This window comes from Anomalospiza imberbis, chromosome 31 (assembly GCF_031753505.1).
Source record: "Anomalospiza imberbis isolate Cuckoo-Finch-1a 21T00152 chromosome 31, ASM3175350v1, whole genome shotgun sequence".
NCBI lineage: Eukaryota > Metazoa > Chordata > Aves > Passeriformes > Viduidae > Anomalospiza > Anomalospiza imberbis.
The window spans coordinates 1857803-1879939 of record NC_089711.1 but is presented as its reverse complement, the minus strand read 5'-3'; the positions used below and the strand labels follow the sequence as shown (position 1 = coordinate 1879939).

The following is a 22137-nucleotide window of genomic DNA, read 5'->3' as shown; positions in this document are numbered from 1 at the left end:
TCCCAATTTCACAGGCTTGGGGGCTTTGCCAAATGAGTTAGTTAGATATGATAGTTAGAGAAAGTAGCATGTACTTTTAGTATCCTCTTTTATATAGTATATTAATGCATTATAGCATAATTATAATAAAGAAATCATTCAGCCTTCTGAACTGGAATTAGACATCTTCATTCTTCCTATTGGGTTTGCCTGCGTCTAAAACAGCCAAATGTGAGAATCATTTTTCTCTTTGTCCCTGTCACCTTTGTGACAGGTAGACTGAGCTTTCCCTTCCCTTTAATAATCTGTATTGGGCCGAATTTCCACTTTTCTTTTATCGGAACCTGCCAGTAGCTGAGCTGGAGCTGTGCAGGAACCAGTGAAATTTGGAATTGCCACAGAATTGCTTCTATTGTCGGTTTGTTCCTGTTTGGGATTTGTTTGCGTTTCCATCACAAGTGACTTGTGGGAATATCAAATATTCATCAAAGTATTTTATGCAGAGTTAAGTTTGATTTCTGCCGAGATTATTTTGTCTGGTGCCCAAGGGATGCTCCAGGACAGTCTGTGCCTCTCGCCCTGGAGGATGCTTGGGAGGGGCTTGGGGGGATTGTCCCTGTCCCTTTTACCCCAGGCCATTCCCCAGGGTCTGTCCCTGTCATCCAAAGCCATTCCCCAGGGGGTGTCCCTCTCTCACCTTAGACCATTCCCCAGGGGGTGTCCCTGTCCCTGTCACCCCAGGCCATTCTCCAGGGGTCTCCATTGTTCTCACCCCAGGGAATGTCTGGGGGGTCTCCCTCCCTCTCACCCTTTGCCAGGAGTTGCTCGGGGCAGTCTCTGTCCCTCTCAGCCCAGGGAATGGTCGGGGGTCTTTGTCCCCTTGCCCTGGGAGATGCTCGGGGGGTCTCCATCCCTCTGGCCTCAGGGAATGCTTGTGCAGGGCTGGGGACCAGGGGCTCTGTGTCCCTCTCACCTCTGAGGGTGCTCAGGGCGGGGGGACTCTCCAACCTTCTCATCCCTGGTGAGGTGGGGGGTTCTCTGCCCCTCTCAGCCCTGGTGTGACCCCGCCCAAACGTCATCGGGGTCAGAGGGACAGAGACATCCCCAAACGCCCAGAAAGGCTGAACCTGGGATTTGATTTGGGATGAAGATTTAGGAAGAGGGTGGAATTGGGGCTGGGTTTGGAGTTGGGACTGAGATTTGGATTAGAGCTGGGATTGGGGTTAAGGCTAGTCATGGGATTGGCTTTAGGGCTGGGGTTGGGATTGGGTCTGAGGCTAGATGAGTCTGGCACTGGGATGAGATTAAATACAGAACTGTGAGTGTGTCTAAATGTGGAGTGAGATTGAGACCAGGATCAGGGTCAGGTTTGGGACTGAGCGCACGCAGAGCGGAACAGGCAGGATGTCACTGCAGGATGTCCCTGGAATCGTCCCAGCCCTCCTCAGGCACCTCCAAACATGGGGGGCAGCTGGGTTGCTCCAAGATCCAGGTGCTCCCATGCTGCCCCTCAATACCAGCCGAGCTTTCCCTGCGGGCAGCCCTGAATGTGACCCTTGGGGCTCTGGGATCAGCCTTCACATCCCACAGTGGGAGCAGCTGCGGACATGCCAAGAGATTTTTCCCCTGCCTCTTTCCTGAGGAAGGGTGAAGCCCAGCTGCCCTTTCCTTCTGGTCTCCTCAGCTGAGGATGTCAAACTCCCCATGAGCAGGAAAGTCCCTATTCCCTGTTTCTTTGTGACTGCTGCGTGGAACATCCATTCAGAATGAAGAATGTTCTGACAGCCCTGCTGAATGACAGCGGGAGGAGGTTTGTGAGAAAGGGAGGAAATTGTATTTTGATTGGAAATACAAGTCACAAAATTATTTCTTTCCATCCCATTCCTTTTCAGTCAGTTGCAGTTCTGTTTTCAGAGTGCCACCTTCTCAGTGTTTGTGTCCTCTTTTCTCTCCTGCCTCTCTTTGCCTGCTCTGTGTCTCTCTCAGTGTCTCCCTTGATCCAGGGCAGCTCCCACCAAAGGCCCTGCCCTGATTTCATTCCTAATCCATGAGCTACAACAACTATGGGTGAAGTTATGAAGGCTGGCAGTGAAATGTCACTGTAGGAACTTGCTCCACTTGGCTTCTGGCTCCTTGGTAAGAGCTTTGCCTTCAAGGGCAGGAACATCTTTTCCTGGCTGGGAACTGGAATTCCAGCCCCTGGGAGTGTGTGCCGTGGATCCCAGAGGGGCATTCCCGAGGCTCCCAGGGTGCTGCTCCTGCAGTGGCTCCCAAGGAGCCGTGTCACATCAGGGAGAATCTCAAAATCTTGATTATCTCAGGGGTCATTTATAGTCCTCTGTGGAAGGGGGGGACAGGCAAAAGACAATGAATGTCCATTGAAGCCACCAAAGGGGAACAGGTCATGTTATCAGCAGTGAGCGAGAGCCATTGTCTTCTTGGTCCATCGACCACACCTGGGCAAACATCTCACATTGATCAGGCCAGCCCTCCTCCCTGTGGTAGGGGTCTGAGTCTCAGTCTTTGGGAGGGGCTTCAATCTCTGTCCATCACAATGGTCATGAGGCAGATGAGGGGTCTTCCGTGGGAGATCACCAGAGTTACCCCAGAAAGTTCATTTGGCCAAGAGGTGGGAAAATTCATGGGTTGAGCAGGTATTGTGAAGCAGGTGTAAGCAGGTAGAACAAGTCTCTCCTTGCCAGGCCCTGCTCAAAGCGGTGGTCTGTGGTGATACAGCAAATACACCTGAAAAAATAATTATCCATCTTTCCAAGCCAGAACTCCGATAGGGGTCTCCAGGATCTCAGTCTCTGCCATTGTGGCAAACGTGAGGCAAAAATGAGGGGAACTTGGGACCGTCTCTTACACAGGGGCGTGCATGTCCTTTGAAGGGGATCAATCCCCACATGCGTCCAGCGCTGCAATAAACACACAGTCTCTACAGCTCCGTACGGGATTTGTGGGGATCGATTTTTCATCCACGTTTCAGCAGCAGAGCTAGCAGACTAAACAGCGTATTTTGCCTATGCTGACAAGCTACTAATGATTCAAAGCAGCACATTTCACCTAAATACAAATGGATTTCTACCCTGTTATATTTACCCTGTAAAATAGCCTGTTTCAACTCCCGAGCACCCCCTGGGCTGAGAGGGAGAGAGACTCCCTTGAGCACTCCCCTGGCACAGGGGTGAGAGATAGGGAGACCCTCCCAGATATTCCCTGAGGTGAGAACGATGGAGAGATGGAGACCCCCTGGGGAATGGCCTGGGGTGACAGGGACAGGGACACCCCCTGGGGAATGGCCTGGGGTGACAGGGACAGGGACAACCCCCCAAGCTCCTCCCAAGCATCTGCCAGGACAAGAGGCACAGAGACACCTCAAGCATCCCCTGGGCACTGGACAAAACAAACTCGGCAGAAATCAAACTTCACCCTACATAAAATGCCTTGAGGAATATTTGCTCTTCCCACATGTCACTTGTGATGGAAACGCAAACAAATCCCAAACATGAATAAACTGACAATAGAAGCAATAATGTGGCAATTCCAAATTTCATTGTTTCCTGCAAAGCTTCAGCTCTGCTGCTGGCAGGTTCTGATAAAAGTGAAAATTTGGCCCAATACAGATTATTAAAAGGAAGGGAAAGCTCTGTGTAGCTGTCACAAAGGTGACAGGGATGAAGAAAAAAATGATTCTCACATTTGGCAAAGCCCACAAGCCTGTGAATTTAGGAGTTATTTGGGAATTTAGCTACTTGATCTGGGTTTCTTCTAGTCAAACAGAAACTTTAAGGGATTTAGAGATTTTAGAGGAGCTAAGATTTTAGTTGGAGATAAGCCTTACTAGAGTTAATTAAAACAAATGAGTAGGCCTTGATGAAGTTGAGTTATTAGTTAACTAATAATTGATTGCTTGTCAACACAATGTTTAGTTAGCTGGGTTTATAATGAAGAATATAGAAACTGACAAATAGCTTTTAGGAACATAAGACAGTTGTGGGCCTCCTCTGTTCTGAAACCAATTGAAGACAGGGAATGGGAGTTCTACCAAAGTTCATTTGTCATATTTGCACTGAAAAGGTAGAAAGGTCAGAATGAGGAAGACTTCATTTACTTCCTCATTTTGGGACCACTCCCCATGAAAGGGACCACCGACCCTTTTCAAGGAACAAACCACATATGCTTAATAGCTTTTGAAAAGATTAGCATACGAAGTGAGGAATGGGATGCACCAAAATTAAGAATATGTAATTGCATTTTGGGTATTCAATACTTGTATGGATAAAAGGACTCTGTAATCATTTGAAAGGTGCAGTGTGTATTTGGGAGCTATCCCGCACGCTGCCTGGCATCGTAATAAACATACACTTTCTAACTTTAAACTGTTAGATAGTTTCTGTCCGTCACAGTTGGATATCTGTACTACATCAATATCCATATTTCTTTAATAAATCACTAGGACTTTTGGCAGCCTTGTGTTCCTCACCTTGTGGTGAATGATCCTTGTCAGTCTCGCTGATATCATTTGGTCCCTTTCCTGCAGTGATTTTAACAAACTTTTCTAGGAAGGACAACAAAATATTTTCTTTACACTGGCCACCCACAAAAACCATTTTCCTCATAAATTCTCCCAAAAGTCACACTGAAGAAGCTGCATTGAATTTTCCAAGAATTCCTCCAGAAAGAGCCAGAACCGCCTGAGAGGAGGAAACCATGCTGTTGTCAAAGGCACATAGGGTCAGACATCAGTGCCCTGAACTCACTGCACCAAAATAATGTCTCAATCTGGTTAATAAAATTGTTAGAGAGGTGCCTCTGCCCCAATTAAGGTGCTAACGAGACCAAATCCAAAGTGGATTTTATTGAACAGTAAATGTGAGGTAGAGGGAGAGATGGAAGAAAGAGAAAAGGGGGGAGAGCAAGGGAGTGACAGAGACAGAGACCTCCCCTGAGTGGGGCAAGTGTGACATTGTCCTCTCTGTGTGCGTGGCTTTCCCAGGGTGGGGGTTTTACACCTGAGCCAGTTTGGAAAGCGGGGTGGTGTTCACCCCCCATCCCGAGCAGGGATTGCCTCACTGTTTCAGGGTGCAATGTAAGATGTAACCCAAAGTATGTTTTCAGTCACCATCTTCATAAACTGTGATAAACAGGTGGGGCAGTGTTCTTTATCTCTTCCATGACTCAGCCCTGATAACGCCCTCCAGGGGCTGTCTTCTGTTAATGGGCCATTGAGTGCCACTGCAGGACTGATAAAATTACATCATCCCATTGTGGGATGCTCCGCCCAGAGGGAGGAACCAAGCATTCCTACCTGGATATAATCTCACCCTTGCAACACCAGGACCACCTTGCCTACTGGATTCCCAGAGGACAAGAGCTCCGTAACCACCACTGGACCTTCAGAGGAAGACCAGACCCTTCTACAGGATCGCCGCTTTGACAGAATCACGTTCATCACTCCAACAGGACTGCAGCCTCCATTTCATCAGACTGCTACCACCACCCTGACCAACGGGGTGTCAGGTTAAATCCTGACTCTGTCAGATTAAGCCAGGGTTTCTGTATCATTGCCTTGATATTGATTTTTTTTATTAAATTGTAATTCTGGCTTAGACTCTCCTCCTGGTTTGCCTTCAAACCAGTACAAAACTCATTGTGCTCATCCCTTGTTTTCCTCCCAAAACAGAATTTCTCATTCACAGACCTTTGTCAGATGGAGGAGAAGGCTGTGAGGAAGATGCCCCGAGACACCCATGCACGTGAGCAGGAAATTACTGCCCCTTTCCTCCTCTCTCCTGCTCCATCTCCCAGCCCAGCACAGCCCCTGGTTGCAGGACAACCCCACTGCAGACCCCGTCCTGCCAGGGATGCACTGTGGGGATCTCCTTCCCCTTCCCCATGGCACGGAGGCAAATCCCATCCTCTCCTTGTCCTTCCTCCCCCAGACAAAAAGCTGAGGATGAAGACCAGGGAGGACAAATCCCCATGGCAGAACCTCGTGTCAGAGGCCGTTTTGACCGGCTCCATGGCGCAGGAATCCAACGGGGAGGAAAAGCCCAGATCACGCAGGAGGAGGGGCTGCAAACCCAGCCCAGGGTGCTCTGAGGAGGAAAGACCCACCCTGTGCCAGGAAGGTGGACAGAGCTTCAGCCAGAGCTCGGAGCTGGTGGGCCATCAGCAGCTTCATGATGGGGAGAAGTCCTACAAGTGCTTGGAGTGTGGGAAGAGCTTCAGGAGGAGTTTCAACCTGTTCTGCCACCAGATGATCCACACCGGGGAATGGCCCTACGAGTGTGGGGAGTGTGGGAAGGGTTTCAGCTACAGATCCAACCTCATCATCCACCAACGCATCCACACTGGGGAGAGACCCTACGAGTGTCCCAAGTGTCAGAAGAGGTTTCCGACCAGCTCCAGTCTCCTTGTACATCAGCGGATTCACACTGAGGAGAGGCCCTTCCGCTGCCCCGACTGCGGGAAGGGCTTCAAGCACAACTCCACGCTTGTCAGACACCGGCGCATCCACACCAGAGAGAGGCCCTACGAATGTGGGGAATGTGGGATGAGCTTCAGACAGAGCTTCAGCCTGATCCAGCACCAGAGGATCCACAGCAGGGAACGGCCCTATGAGTGTGGGGAATGTGGAAAGAGCTTCAGCCAGAAGTCCCACTTGATCTGCCACCGGAGGATCCACACTGGAGAAAGGCCATACAAGTGTGGGGAATGTGGGAAGGGCTTCAGCCAGAAGTCCCAGCTGATCATCCACCAAATGATCCACACTGGGGAGAAGCCATATGAGTGTCCTGAGTGTAAGAAGAGGTTTCCAACCAGCTCCCATCTCCTCCTGCACCAGCGCATTCACACAGAGGAGAGGCCCTTCTGCTGCCCCGAATGCAGGAAGGGCTTCAAGCAAAACTCCCACCTCGTCACCCACCGGCGCATTCACACTGGGGAGAGGCCCTACACGTGTCCCCAGTGTGGGAAGAGCTTCACTCAGAGCTCCCACTTGACCAGACACCAATGGAGGCACCGGTAAGGAAAGCCCTGCGAGTGCCCCAACTGCAGGAGGAGCTTTGTGCACGGCTCCAGCTTCATCCCCCATGGGAGAACCCATGTTGGGAAGAGCCCTGGTGATCCACGTTCCCTGTGATCCATGCTGGAAAGACATATGTCCCTTTTCCTGCCCCTTCCAATGACATGATATGGGATCAAAGAACATGAGGGTCTGGCCATGGCCCTGTCATTACATGCACTCCCACCTCAGGTCATTGCCAGGGGCAGGAAAGGGACTCTCTCTCTCTCTCTCTGCCTGAGGAGAAGGGTGTCGTTTCCAGGCAGAAGGAAATACATGGCCAGGAAGAGCCAGTAAGTGGTGTTGGAGTTTTCCCTGTAAATAGTTTTTCTTATCCCTTCTGTTATCAGCATTTTTCTGGTCCTGTTTGTTCCTTGTCTCGTTGCTGTTCCCCGTAAATTGTTCTTAACCCAGCCCGGGATCTTTGCCTTTTGTGCTTTCGATGGGAGGCGGGAGGGCAGCGAGCAGCAGTGCGGTTTTAGCGAGAGCAGGAAATTGGGGAATTCCATTCCTGAAACCCAGCCCTTGGAAACCGAGCATCCCAGCTGGCCTGGTGGCCACGGCAACAGCCTTGGGAGCGGATCCCTGGCTGGGGCTGTGGGAACCTCTTCACTCTGGTGCCCAGGGACAGGACTGGAGGGAACGGCTGCAGCTGAGATGGGGCAGGCTGAGGTTGGATCTCAGGAAAAGGTTTTTCCCCAGAGGCTGCTGTCCATGGCAAACACCCCTGACATGGGGTCTCCACGGAGCTACCAAGGGACTGGCAATAGCAAGAGGGGGCTGGTGATGGTTGCCATGGAAACTGACCATAGCAACAGGGGCTGGTGATGGTTGCCATGGAAACTGACCATAGCAACAGGGGGCTGGTAATGGTTGACATGGAAACTGACCATAGCAACAGGGAGTCCTGGTGATGGTTGCCTGCTAAGGATCAGATTTGTCACAGGCACTCAGAGGGGTTCCATGGGGACTTTCCAAGAGTCTCCAGGCTGCTCAAGAGCTGGAATGTCACAGGCAGAGACAGGGGCTCCATGGAGACCTCCCAGGGGTTTCTGGGCATGGGAGAGAGCCGTGTGGTCAGAGGCAGTCACAGCCATCCCATGGTGACATCCCAGGGGTCCTTTGGCTGCAAAGGCACCGATCTGTCACAGGCACTCATGGGGGCTCCAGGGTGACATCCCAGGAGTCCCCAGGCTGCCGAAGAGCCGGGATGTCACGGGAACTCACAGGGGTTCCTGTCATGGGCAGAGTGGGAGCTTCAGGCAAAAGCTTTATTTCTTTATTGGAGAAACTCCTGCTGAGTCATGAGGTGAAGAAATTACACTCAACAGCCACCATGGATCCTCAAACCCCGGCAGGACCCCCAGACTTCTAAAATTCCTTCTAATAGAAGAGACTGGCAGTGGCTGGATCCCATCCCGACCCTGCAGATTGGACAGGTGGAATTGAACCTTAGTGCAATTTGTCCCAAAAGATTGACAATGGAATACCAGATAAATCTGTATAAATACAGCTATGATTGATTCTGATCATTATTAGATAAAACGGTCTATTTACAACACAGAATAATTTTTTTTAAATAGTTATTTACTCCTCAATGTAGGAGCTATACCAATTATAGACTATTCTGCTCTAGGAAGCAATTTTCACATCACCAGGGCCTTGCTGGAGTGGTTTGAGCCCACCGCAGGCAGAGCCTCCTGCTCCAGCAGGAACTGCCTTTCCTGTGCCAGGAGCAGGGCAGGTCCCACTGCAGGAAAAGCCCCAGGCCAGCCCCAGCACAGGGAAGGCCTCGGGCACAAGGGCAAAATGCCATGCTGGGACCTGTGCCAGTGAGAGCCTGAGGCACCAAAGGCGCCTTGGCAGCAGCAGCTGCTTGCAGGGCATGGCCAGAAGCCTCCCTTGGCAAGCCGGCCTGGTGGCCAGCACTGCAATGTCACTGTTGAGTAAGAAATGTCACAGGCTCATCAGAAGGCTGATTGGCATCATGTGCCATATGTTTGGAACTGCTCCTTTTTATATGCTGTTCCGATCCAGGTAGATAAAATCCCAGTGGCACATATCAGAGGTTTGTTAGGGAAGACAGTGTGGATCAATTCTGCCTCGAGTACAGACAAACCCATTTGTGGGATTGTCTTTGCTCAGGGATCAGGTTGTACATGGTGAATAATGCAGAAATATGGAAGAACATGATGCATGCCTCAGGGCGATCTCATATGCAAATATCACTGTTTGTTGGATGTTACTGCCACTGTCTTTGCATTAAACCACACAGACATGAGACAGAAGGAAATGTGTGTTGAAGGTTTGTGCAAGTGATATAGAAGGAAATGCGTAAGTGTTGAAGGTTTGAGCAAGTGATATAGAAGGAAATGTGTGTCAAAGGTTTGAGCAAGAGAGATGGAAGGAAATGTGTCTGAGTAAGTGAAAGATGGAAGTTTTTACTTTATGAAGTTTTTACATGATGTTTGGTAGTTATGTTGACGATATGGAGATAAGGGGTGGAATGTCCTAGGGTGACATTATGGTGCTTGCATCCCCAATCGTGTGTTCTGTTTATGCTTGATGTTATGTTCTGTGCCTTCAGGACTGGCTCTGAAAAGTGAAGGTTTGTTTTGTCTTGTTACCAGCCGGCTCACCTCTCCCCAAAGTGTGTGTCTAGGAGAGGCTAGGGCTTGCTTGCTTTCTTGCTTGCTTGCTGGCTTGCTTGCTTTCACTTTGCTCTTGCTCCTGGTTTTTGCTTTTGCCCTTGCTTTTGCTTATTAATTAGTTTAGCTAGGCAATCCAGTTTTTTCCCTGGACTGTTTTTTTTTCTTTCCCTTTCCTGAATACCATTTGAACCTGCTCAGGACTGGGACCTGGGAAACACCAAGAAACACCGAGAGCCAGCATTTTGTGACCTGCAGCAGCCATCCCCAGCACCGGAGACCGATAACAGGGCAACCACTCCCAGGAGAGACTTTCTGAATTTGTCACCTCTTCAGAGCGTAGAAAGACTTTTTGTCATCTGGTGTTGTTCATTTTTTTTGCTGGGGAGTGCTTTGCCTGCTCAATAAACAGGTTGTTTCCACTACTCTCTGAGGAAATTCTTCCCGAGCCAGGTGAGCAAGGGGCTGTGGGGGTTTGCTTTCTGGGGGCTCCTTCTGAAGGTTTTCTCCCAAATTTGCCCCAAACCAGGACACATTACTACATCAGCAGGCTGTTCTTTGGTGAGATCCAGCAGGGCCCTGTTCAGCCTGTGCTCAGCAAACTGACTGGCCATGAGCCACTGGTGGATGTACCTCACCATGGCAGGCACCTGGAGAAGGCACGGGGAGACTTGGAAAGCTGCCAGAGGGAGGAATGTCCCCAGCTTCCCCAGAGAAGTGCTTCCCTTGCCGCCACACTGCCATGGCCTCAAAGGCTTCCAGTGAGCAGTAGGCATGGCTTGGGAGGCCAAGCAATTCCTGGGAGGATGAAATCCTGGCCACAGGCTGCTTACTTGCTTTGGATTGGAAAACCCCTCCCCTACGAGCATAGCCAGCAGGACAGCACAGTTCTTGGTTTTGGAGATGTGCGAATATGCTCTGAGCCCTGTGCCCATGGTGCTGGTCTCTTCCTCCCGAATCCTCTTGAAGAATTTGCAAACCAGCTGTAGGAGAAGGGCAGGAAGCCAGGGATGTTCCACGGAATGCTCCAAGCGCGGTGCTCAGCTAAGCGGTGACAGCAGGCCCAGCCCAGCTGGGGATGGCTGCAGGTACCTGCGCTGTTCTGTGGAAGAGGCCACGGGTGCGTTCCTGCTCTTGTGTGCGCTGCACGGCTGCACCTGGCAAAGAGCGAGCGCAGCCTGAGCTGAGGGGCTGCGGGAGAGGCCGGAGAACACAGCCCAGCCCTGCGCTCCCCAGGCAGGAACAGCCCCGCGACGCCCAAGGGGATGGAGCACGGCTGTGGGGTGTCTGCCTGGCCCCTATTCCGTCCTGTCCATGGGCAAGTGCCCAGGGGATGGGATGGGATGGGATGGGATGGGATGGGATGGGATGGGATGGGATGGGATGCCATGGGATGCCATGGGATGCCATGGGATGCCATGGGATGCCATGGGATGCCATGGGATGGGATGTGGCCAAGCAGCCCAGCAGCCCAGCTCTGCCACTCACCCTCCTGCTGAGGCTTGAACTGCACCACCTCTTCAGTCTCCTGTGCTGGGCCAGCTCCAGGGCCTTCTTCCTCTTCCTCCACCCAGGCTAGCTGGGGCACTCTCGGGGGTCTCTGCTCCATGTCAGTGACTGGATTTGTGGATACTTGCAGGAGAGATGCCTTGGAAAAGCTCCGAGACAGCAAGGCCTGCAGTCGTGCCTGGAAGGCACCTTCAAGAGAGAAGCCTCAGGAAGGCTACAGGACAGCAAGTCCTGCACTCTGGTCTTGAGGGCTCCTGCCACAAGGACAGGAGACTCCTGTAAAGGATTGTGGTCTGGCCTCGAGAGCACCGGTGGCAGGGATGGGAGATACCTCCAGGGCACCAAGTCCCAAGGTCTGCCCTCGAGGACACCTGCAGGAGAGAAGCCTCGGGAAGGCCACGGGTCACCAAGTCCTGGGGTCTGGCCTCGAGGTCAGCTGCAGGAATAACATCTTGGAAAAGCTCCGGGTCAGACACGAACGAGTGCGCTGTGCGGGGGCTCCTCACGGCACCGCTCTGTCCCGTCCTGTCCCGTCGCGTGCTCCGAGCACTGTGGCGTGGTCTTGTCACCGCCAGCTCCTATGTCACCCCGTGTCACAAAGGGCCCTTGGACACGCTGTCCCATTCCATGCCACGGTGACCGTGCTGCACCGTGTCACACAGGGCCCCTGCACACACTGCCCCCTGCCCTGGGGCCGCCCCCAGCCCACCCAAAGTGGCTCAGGTTGGAAGGAATCCCTCACCCCAAGTGTCTAAGACAGCCCGACAGGATCTTTAGGAACGGCTCAAACCCTCAGCAAACGCTGCCCTGCTCTGCGGGCTCAGGGCAGCAGAAGGAGCCCCCAGGGCTGCCGACGCAGCCGCGCTGGGAAGGGCATGGGGTCTTCACAGAAGCTGGCACGGCCTCCTTGGGACACATCCCACATGGTGGCCATCCTAAACCCGCGGATGTGACACAGACAAGGAACGTGTGGGCCAGGGCAGGAATGCTGCTCTGACCCCTGGGGCCCGGGGAGCGCTGACATCAGCAGGTGTGGCAGAGTCCCTGCCCAAGCAGACCTGCCACCCCCCGAGCCCTGGCAGCACCGGTGCCCGTCTCCTGCCCCAGAGACTTGTGCCCGTGGGGGGCTCCTGTGCCAGAGGGAGCCAAAGCCCACGTGCATTGGGAGCTGCGCTTCTGCCTGCAGGGGCTGTTGGCAGGAGCACCTGGAGCAACTGCTGGCAACACTTGTTCTCTGTCAGAAGCTCTTACTCCATGCTGAAATTATTTTCTCATTGAAGTTATTGCCTTCAGCACAAAAACACCTTAGCGGCCAAGGCACAGAAGAATCTGGCAAGTAAGAATCCTCAATTCAGGAAAGCTTTACTTCCCATTGCTCAACTCAAGTAGTTCCAAGAAGTTGCAAACTTCCCAAATGAATAGGGATGGCCTGAGGAGGTGAAGAGTTGGAATTTTGCTTCCCATCTCGAAGCAGCAACTCATTTGCCTTAACTTCATCCACTGAGGGTCACTTTACAGAACATAACACTACACAAAAAAAGGGAAAAACCAAGGGCCATTCTTTGGTTTTCTCTGTAGGGATGATCATATCCTAATTCTCTTAAGAAATAAAAGCTCTCAAGAAATCAAAGTCCACTCAGTGGTAGAAAAGTAGCTCAAAGAATTGAGTAGATGGCAAAAGGGCTAATCCTCCCCCTGGTACAGAGATCTGAGTGGCCAGTAAAGTACAGCTCTGCCCTCTTGTTCCCTGCAGGACAATCAGGACCATGAAGAGGAAAAGTCACAGATATTCCTTCTGCCCTCCATAACCAAAGCTGTGCCAAAGCACAGATGCTGCCTTCAAACTGACTCAAATTCCAGCCTAGACCTCTCACCTTCCAGACAACTCCTTCTCCAACACCCCACCAACACCAGCCCCCCAAACTCCCGCACAGAAGCCCTCAACACCCCGCCAGGAGCCCCAGCTGTCCCCGTCCCTCCGCAGAGATTTCCCACCCTCCAGCAGACGCCCTGGTTCCCTGCAGGTGCCGTGGGATGGCACTCAGGAGGATCTGCTCCAAGGCCTTCCCCTGGAGCACGCTCAGGCTGCCAGGCCTATGGATCCTGGATCACCCTTCCCACCGAGCCTTCCTGTGCACGGCTGCTCCATTTGCACCTTTGCGCTCAGCTCGGACTTCTCCACTTCACCAGGAGTGCTGGGAAAGGATGGAGAGCAGCCTGGCAAGCTCTTTCTGCAGCTCCCTCTTTACCCTCGGGGAGGTAGAACATTCCACAGGAAAGCAACTGGTGCCACAAGGAGCGGGTGGCCTCAGGCACCTTTGGGGATGGAACAAGGCCTTGGTTTGACATAAGTAAGCACAAGCAATTCACATGAGTAAACAAGTAATTAGCACAGACATGCCTAAGTACTTAGCAGCAGTTAGCATAACAAAAACCTGGCAGGCCTAACTTGACATGAGAGTGACCTGACAAAAAGCTTTAGACACAGTCTACCAGAAGAACTAAGGGCAAGTGTGGAATCAGCCCTGTGCAGGGAAGCTGTGATGAAGACTTTGTGCTGCTTTGGGGCATCGAGACCGCTCCTGGCCAGGGCCTGGACATCAGCTTCAAGTATGGGAATCTGACACAATGCATTTCCAACCGCCTGCCTATGGAATCACCTCAGCAGTGTAAAGATGGATGGTGTTTTTGATACAATTCCTACATCAACCCACTGAAATTTATATGTGGCAGAGAAACGCTTTAGTGGGGTGCAGACCCCTGCCCTCCTGCCAGGTCAATAAAAGGGCTTTTGGCTGACAATGCATTTGTCAGCTGATTTGTTTGAATGAGGGAGACCCCTCAGGACTGCTGTATCCTGAAGGAACACCGTTGGCCTTGGCCTGTAGGCACCTGCACAAGCTTAAAACCAGCTGCCTCAGCTTCCAGGACCTGTCTTGGCCGGCATCCTGACGTGGATGCAGGACTGCTGTGAGGCACTGCTGGGACCCAGCGGGACAGGACCGGCTGTCTCGTGCCCACGTAGCACCCCTCACACAGCCAGGGCCATCCCGAAACCAGACAAACACTCACGTGTCAGCTCAGGGGAGCAAGGAGCACTGGGCTCCTCTCAGGGTATCTCAAAGTTTGAGAATCCACCACAGCACTGGTAAATTTTTGGGGGGACCAAGGACTTTGAGTATCAAAAGGGAAACTCCAATTTGTAGGGAGGGAAGTAAAATGCCTAGGACATGTTATTTGTCAAGGGAGCTGGTGGCTGAACCCTGAGAGAATTGCAGGGATAGCCTCTCTCCCATGACCAAAAACTAAGAGAGAAGTCAGAAGGTTTTTAGGCCTGTTGGGATATTGCAGGCTATGGATTGAAGGATACACGCAGGCCATCAGGTTCTTGTATGAAAAGTTAGTAGAAGAAGAGATTAGGTGGGAAGAAGACGACAAGCAAATTTTGAAGCTTTAAAGCAAACATTAATCAGTGCAGCAGCACTGAGTCTTCCTGCCTTAGACAAACCCTTCTATCTGTTTGTGGATATAGAAAAAGGGGCAGCACATGGAGGGTTAGCCCAGGACCGGGGAGGATCCAGGAAACCAGTGGCCTATTTATCAAAACTGCAAGACCCTGTCAGCTGGGGGTGGCCAACCTGCATTCAGGCAGTGGCAGCGAGCGCCCCGCTCATAGAAGAAAGCAAAAAATTAACCTTGGGGGGGAAATTGAAAATATATACCCCACACTCAGTAAGGAGTATCCTCAGCTAAAAGGCTGAGAAATGGCTCACTGATTCCCAAGTACTAAAATATGATGCCATCTTAATAGATAATGGTTTAGAGCTAGTCGTGAGTAACCAACTCAATCCTGCCCAGCTTTAGATGGAAAACCAGGTGAGGAATTAATATATAATTGCCTATATATAATTAATATATAATTGCCTATATAACTAAAGTAAGAGAGTACCTAACAGATCAACCACTCCAAGGTGGAAAACGATAGAACATCGATGGATTTTCACGGGTAATCCAGGGCACAGGGTATTGGGGTAGGCTATAGCAGATGAAGAGCTAGTGGCCCTAGGAAAAGGAAAGTTACCTTCCAACTGGTCAGCCCAAGCATGTGAGTTGTATGCCCTAAAGTGAGCTCTGGAAATATGAACACAGAAAAGAGAAACAATATATACAGACTCAAAATGTGCTTTTGGAGTACTGCATACCTTTGGAAAAATTTGGGAAAAGAGTGAGCTATTAAATTCAAGGGGAAAGGAACTAAAAACTTATTTTAGAAGTGTTAGAAACTTTACAATTACCAGAAGAAGTGGCAGCAGTATATGTTAAAAGACCTAAAAAAGGAGTGACTCAAGAAGCACCAGGGAACCATTTAGCAGATTTAGATGCTAAGAATTCAGCCGAATCAGGGACAGAAAAACTAATGACAGCATTAACCCCCATGAGAGAAATGGAAGAAGTCCCTGTATTCAGTGAGACAGAAGAGAAAGAATTCCTTAAAACAGGAGCCAAGAAAGATAACAAAGGGAAGTGGAAAGCCAATGTTGTGAGTAAAACACTTCTAGAATCAATCATTCCCTGACATGGGATGGTGAACAGGATTGATTCAGACCAAGTGTAAGAGGCCGTCTGAAGCCCCCACTTTTGCCTACCAATTGCCACGAGGAGAAACCCCTTCCCCCAATACAGTAACGGCTTGGAGAGAGCAGCAGTGCAGGTGCAGTTGCTGCACAATTACGTTAGCTGCTCCGAACCAGGCCTGGCAAGGACTTGGCAAGGAGTTGGCATGAACACAGCAAGGAACGGCCTACTGCATATTTGCCCACTCTCCTCCTGAAGCCAAATGAACTTTTGGGGTGACCCTAGTTGTCTCTCACTGAAGACCTCTCATCTGCCCCATTACCACTGTGACAGACGGACAGAGATGGAAAACCCTCCTCCTAAGGTCTGAGACTGAGACCCCTCCCACAGGGAGTGGGGAAACCACTAATGACACGACCTGTTCTTCTTCAGTAATTCCAATGGACTTATTCTTCATTGTGTTTTCCTGCTTTGGTGGTTTCAGTGGACTCACTTGTTCTCCTGCAGCAATTGCAACAGACTTTCATTGTCCTGCATGTTCCCCTCTTTTTTCCTCCGTGGAGTATAACTGGACCCCTGAGTTGACCAGAACTTTGAAGACTTCCCCGACACGACCAGACGGATCCCCATCGTCCGGACCAGTGAGGATCTTGCCTGTGTTGGTAGCTATTCCCATCCCCCTCTTTTCTCTCTCTCTCTCTCTATCCTTTTATCTCCTTTCTGATCCCCACTATCGCATTTACTGTTTTGGCCCCTAATAAAGGTGCATTTTTTGTGATTAACTAATAGTCCCTTGTTGTTTGCCGTATTGCACTTTTGGGATCGGTGAAAAGAACCATAACGACACCCCGCACAAGCGGATCGTGACACCAAGGAGCTCATTTTACCTCTAAAATACTGCAAAAAGTTGTTCAAACCCTGGGAGTAAATGGGAATTACACACTCCAAGGCATCCACAGAGTTCTAGTCACATTGAGAGGATGAATCAAACTCTTAAAAGAGCTCTAGATAAGCTAATGATTGAAACCCGAATGTCATGGATGAAATGTCTCCCTTTGTCCTTATTAAGACTTAGAACTCAACCCCAGTTAGATCTGGGGGTGTCACCCTATGAAATGACGTTTGGGTTACCCTTTTTGACCTCACCCCAGAGGGTTGCCACCTATGAGGAAGGGGAAGCCAATGCCAAGAAATATGTTATGTCTATAGCAGAAACCTTCGAAGGGCTAAGACATAGAGGGGCAATTCCTCAAACTACCACCCTGGATTTCAGAGTCCATAACATTAATCCTGGGGACTGGGTGATGATCAAGTCATGGAGAGATCAGTCTTTAACTCCTCAGTGGGAAGGTCCCTTTCAGGTACTGCTCACCACCGAATCAGCTGTGTGAACTGCAGAGTGGGGATGGACTCATGCCCACAGATGGACTCATGCCAACAGAGTTAAAGGCCCAGCAGGAAAAACACAAAGAATCGACTACATATAACATCCAGACCAGGTGAAACGAGATTGAATCTCAAGCAGAGACTGAAAGACAACCAGAAAAACACCAAGATGCCCAAAGTCAAGCTTCCACCAACCAGTTTGAGAACTGTCTTCCTGTTTTAATGGGTGAGAATTACCAGCATCTGTTGAGGGGAAGTACACAAGGGACTGTAAAAGGTAATGGGACATCTTCTTTAAGAAAATAAGACAAAGGAAGGAGGGCAAGACCCATTTGTTTGCTACCAAGAAGATGGCATAGCCCTGCTGTGGGTAGCAACCCCGTAGGCATGGTAAGGTAGGGACAAAAGGCCATATCGGACCACTGTCATTCCCCAACTGTCTTTGAATACAACAGGGACTGGAGGGCGAGACCGAGCTGGCCTCTGGACCCCTAAGTTACAATGACTGTGGGTAGCAACCACATAGGCATGATAGATGGGAGTCAAAGCCATCCTGGACCTCTGTTAGGCCCTTTTGTCCATTCCAAATAAGTGTGTCTAAGGAAAACCTGAGATTTTTCTCCTGTTCCCACTGTCCTTGCCCACATCAACAGATGCTAGTATGACTCTTTCAAGAGAGAGAGAAATTTTTTTACTTAATTGTTCAAGCATAATGACATATAGAAAAAGAAAAGGGGGGTTTGTTATAGATGAGTAATCCTATGGTTGACTCTCCCAATTAAGGGGTGAATATTAAGTATATGTTAAGTTGTGTAGATGTATAGTTATCTTTCCCTTCCCCCTTGCATTGCTATCATGGGATGCCCTCAGTAGTCAGGGCATTTGGGATGGTCGGCTTGTTGCTATGGCAGCGTCTGACCTCCAATCAAGCTGTAAGAAAGTGATCTCCACCACTGGACAGCGAAGGAGGAGTGGATTGACAAGACTTTGGGAAGGGGTGGAGGTATAAAAGACAGAAAATCCATTTTATAGATGAGCACACGGTGACTGAATCCTTTGCTTCGGAAACTGTATTTATTCTTTATTCTCTCTTCTGTTGTATTTTGACAAGGTCTTAATAAACCATTTAAATTCTTGAAAGTGAAAATTTTTTCTCACATGGGGTTGGGGAATGTGGGGCAAGGTTGTCCACACTGGGTCAGACCTCAAGGTAAAACTTCTCTGACCTGGCCAGACCTCCTTAGGAGCGGCCCTACATCAATATCAATCACAGAATGTTGCAATCACCTCTTCTCTAAAGAGAACAGTAATAAAGACACTCTTTAAAATAGGAATACATATTTCTCATAAGCTCTTTGAAATATTTCTCCATAACCTAAAAGGAAACCTTCTTAATGAACTACATTAGAGCAGAGGGAAATCAATGCACAGCCATGGCTTCTCAGGACTTGCTTCATCCTAATGAGGCCCGTGGAGCATTTGGAGCTGAGCCCTGGAACCTCAGGGCCTGAGAGGAGATTGCATAAACCTGTCCAGGAGTCAAAGTCAGAGAAAAAACCTAAAGTTTCTCGAGCCATTAATGGGCGCCACTGAGGTCCATCCCCAACACAGGCTCCTCATGGACTCCTTGGAGGAGAGAACTGGAGGCCAGGATGGCACAAAAACCTCTCAGAGACTCAGAGTGAAAAGGACAATCCAAAGTACCTTAAACTCCTTGAGTATCTCAAAGCATCAATGAGCCCCACTGGGTGTCAGTGCAAAGCTCTCAAGGGACTCCTTAAAGCAGATAATTGGGGCCATGATTGCACAAACCTCTCACAGAGTCTGGATCAAAAGGGAAACACCAAGTACCTTAAAAGAACTGAAGCACCTTGAAGCATTAATGAGTCCCACTGAGTCTTGTTCCTGACAAAGCCTCTCCAGGGACTAATTACAGCAGATAATTGGAGGCCATGATTGCACAAAGCTCTCAGAGACTCCAAGGCAAAAGCCAAAGCCAAAGTGCTTTGAAAAACCTGCAGTCCCTGGGAGCATGAAGGAGCCCCCAGGGCCATTCCTGAGCAAGGCTCCCCAGGGACTCCTTCCAGCAGATCCTTGAGGCCACTGGGATGTGGGCTAGGGGGGGATGCTGAGGGCAGGACCAGGGGGTGACAGTGCCCAGCCTGGCTGGGGCTGTGCCAGGAGGCCCCAGTGCCTCAGGACAAGGTGTCTCCTGACAGCCCTTGGTGGCACAGACCCTATTGTGCCCCAGGGCACCAGGACTTGGCTTCTCTTTGTCCCCACCTGTCATCAGTGCCTCCAGTTCTCTGCTCTGCCTGGGCCCTGGGGACACTTTCTCAGTCGTGTCCCTCAGTGGGACCCATTAAAAGTCAAAGAAACTTTGGAGTTGGACTCTTACTTGGAGCTCTGGAGAGGTTTCTGCAGCTCCCTCTCAGGGCCTGATGTTCAGGGCCTGAGCACAAAGCCCCAGAGGGTCATTAAAGTCCTTGTGCTGTGTCTGTGCTGCTGAGCTGGGCCGGGCTCCTGGCACAGAGGGTGATCCTGGTAACCAAGGAGAGCTTCAAAAGCACATTTCTCTGGATGAGCAGCTCTTCTCCCAGCCCAGCAGGGCTGGGGCACTGCCTGCAGCCAGCCCGGGCACAGCACAGAGGCACAGAGAGCTCCAATCAGTCAGGGCTGGGAAGGTGCTGAGAAGTGCCTGGGGCAGAATCACTGGCAGCCCTTGGCACAGGAACCTCTGGCTGCAGGACAATGCAGCTGCAGCTCCTGGAGTGATCTCCTACAGCGGGAACATCCCAATGCCCACAGACCCTGTGAGTACATTCTCTGATCATCTCTTGTGCAGAGCAGCCAGGGCTGCCCAGGGCTGTCCTGCAGAGCAGGGTCCTGCAGCCCAGGGCGCTGTGCTGGGGCTGGGACTCTGCTGCCTGCCAGGGACAGCTCTCAGCCGGCCCGGGGAGCTGCTCCCAGCGCTGGGGGACAAGATGTGGGTGGAAGGAGACAGCTGGTAGGGTTTTGACGTGTTCTCCTTGTGTGGTGAGGATGCTGCATTGTTCAAGACAGCTCCCAGCATGGCAATTAACTCCAGAACATTTCCAAGCAGATTATACAGGGAGCACAATGAGCCAGAGCCTGCATAAAAGGCAAAATCCTGCTTTTTTAATCTACTGCTCTGGGTTGTCTGCATGAGAAATTGAGAGATTAATATCTCTAAATTTGGGTCGAGGAAAAAAAAAAGTTTTCTCTCTGATCTGAATAAAACGGGCAGTGACAGAAATCAGCACAGGGTCGCTTAGAGGCAGCATCAGTGTCGCTTTTCCAGCCTCCGCACGGTTGCTCTGGCATTGCCATCAGAGCCTCAGTCAGCACTGGCAGGGCCCAGCCCTGGGCACAGGGAAGCAGCTGCTGGCAGGGACAGCTCCAGGCAGCAGAGCCCCGGGCAGGCAGAGAGGGAAAGTGCCCCCAGGCTGTGCTGGGATATTTAAAGTCCCCTCCAAACCCAACTATTCCATGATTACTTTTTTTTTCAGAACCCGGATCCAAGGCACAGCCAATGTCCAACAGCAGCTCCATCAGCCTCTTCCTCCTGCTGGCACTGGCCCACACGCGGCAGCTGCAGCTCCTGCACTTCTGCCTCTTCCTGGGCATCTCCCTGGCTGCCCTCCTGGGCAACGGCCTCATCATCAGCGCCGTAGCCTGCGGCCACCACCTGCACACGCCCATGTTCTTCTTCCTGCTCAACCTGGCCCTCAGCGACCTGGGCTCCATCTGCACCACTGTCCCCAAAGTAATGCACAATTCCCTCTGGGACACCAGCACCATCTCCTACACAGGATGTGCTGCTCAGCTTTTTTTCTTTCTGTTCTACATCACAGCAGAGTATTTCCTCCTGACCATCATGTGCTACGACCGCTACGTGTCCATCTGCAAACCCCTGCACTACGGGACCCTCCTGGGCAGCAGAGCTTGTGCCCACATGGCAGCAGCTGCCTGGGCCAGTGCCTTTCTCAATGCTCTCATGCACACGGTCAATACATTTTCCCTGCCCCTGTGCCATGGCAATGCCCTGGGCCAGTTCTTCTGTGAAATCCCCCAGATCCTCAAACTATCCTGCTCAAAATCCTATCTCAGGGAACTTGGGCTTCTTGCTGTTAGCATCTGTTTATCATTTGGCTGTTTTGTGTTCATTGTTTTCTCCTATGTGCAGATCTTCAGGGCTGTGCTGAGGATCCCCTCTGAGCAGGGACGGCACAAAGCCTTTTCCACCTGCCTCCCTCACCTGGCCGTGGTCTCCCTGTTTATCAGCACTGGTGTATTTTCCTACATGAAGCCCCCCTCCATCTCCTCCCCATCCCTGGAACTGGCCCTGTCAGTTCTGTACTCGGTGGTGCCTCCAGCCCTGAACCCCCTCATCTACAGCCTGAGGAACCAGGAGCTCAAGGCTGCACTGTGGACACTGATGACTGGATGGTTTCAGGAACATTGAACTGCTGGCCACTTTCTGCAAATCACTTGAAATAAAAGTAACCTTTGATACTTCTTGTTTGTTTCATTTTGGAGGTTCTTTTTCTTCTACGTTTTCAATATCGTCCACAAATAAATGCCATTGTTTGTGCCATTTCTCACTTTGTTTCTCTCCACCTTCCCTGTGGCCACAGACTGTGTCAATGAGGGGCTGCGCTCTTGGTGGCTTTAAAGGAAGTCAAGGATGTCCCAGCACAGTTTTCTGCAGAGATGCCCTTTTGTTGCCTTCCCTGGAGCTGCAGCAGCAATGTCTGTGTGCGGAGCTGGGGGCAGATCAGTGCTGGCACAGCAGCTGTGCCCAGCAGCAGCAGCACTTGGTGTTGCCAGTGCTGCTCCCGTGGCCCTGCCCCGCTGCCCTGGTGGCCCTGGTGTTGCTGCAGGGCCTGAGTGCTCTCAGGGCCGGGCACAGTCCTGGGGGTGGCAGTGCCGGGGCTGCAGCAGGGACAG

General features: G+C 51.0%; 3 protein-coding genes and 1 long non-coding RNA gene across 4 annotated transcripts in view; 2 read left to right on the top strand and 2 right to left on the bottom strand.

Annotated features, from left to right (window-relative positions):
* LOC137463884 (zinc finger protein 271-like) overlaps positions 1 to 22137 on the bottom strand; it is a 515109-nt gene that overhangs the window by 3118 nt on the left and 489854 nt on the right. The gene's annotated exons all lie outside the window — the stretch shown is intronic.
* The window catches only part of LOC137463883 (zinc finger protein 850-like), a 490013-nt gene continuing 473637 nt past the window's right edge, over positions 5762 to 22137 (top strand). The window contains exon 1 of the mRNA XM_068175265.1: positions 5762 to 6933. Coding sequence (XP_068031366.1) covers positions 5939 to 6933 — 995 coding nt within the window. The 5' untranslated portion in view covers positions 5762 to 5938. The remainder of the gene's footprint in view (positions 6934 to 22137) is intronic.
* On the bottom strand, positions 10577 to 11575 carry LOC137463901 (uncharacterized). The gene is made up of 3 exons (XR_010993999.1): positions 11185 to 11575; positions 10789 to 10853; positions 10577 to 10679 (listed from the first exon to the last, which is right to left on the bottom strand). It is a non-coding gene; the product is annotated as an uncharacterized lncRNA (long non-coding RNA).
* On the top strand, positions 20720 to 21652 carry LOC137463891 (olfactory receptor 14A16-like). Its single transcript, XM_068175274.1, has one exon. It carries the CDS (start codon positions 20720 to 20722, stop codon positions 21650 to 21652), a length of 933 nt encoding a protein of 310 aa, XP_068031375.1.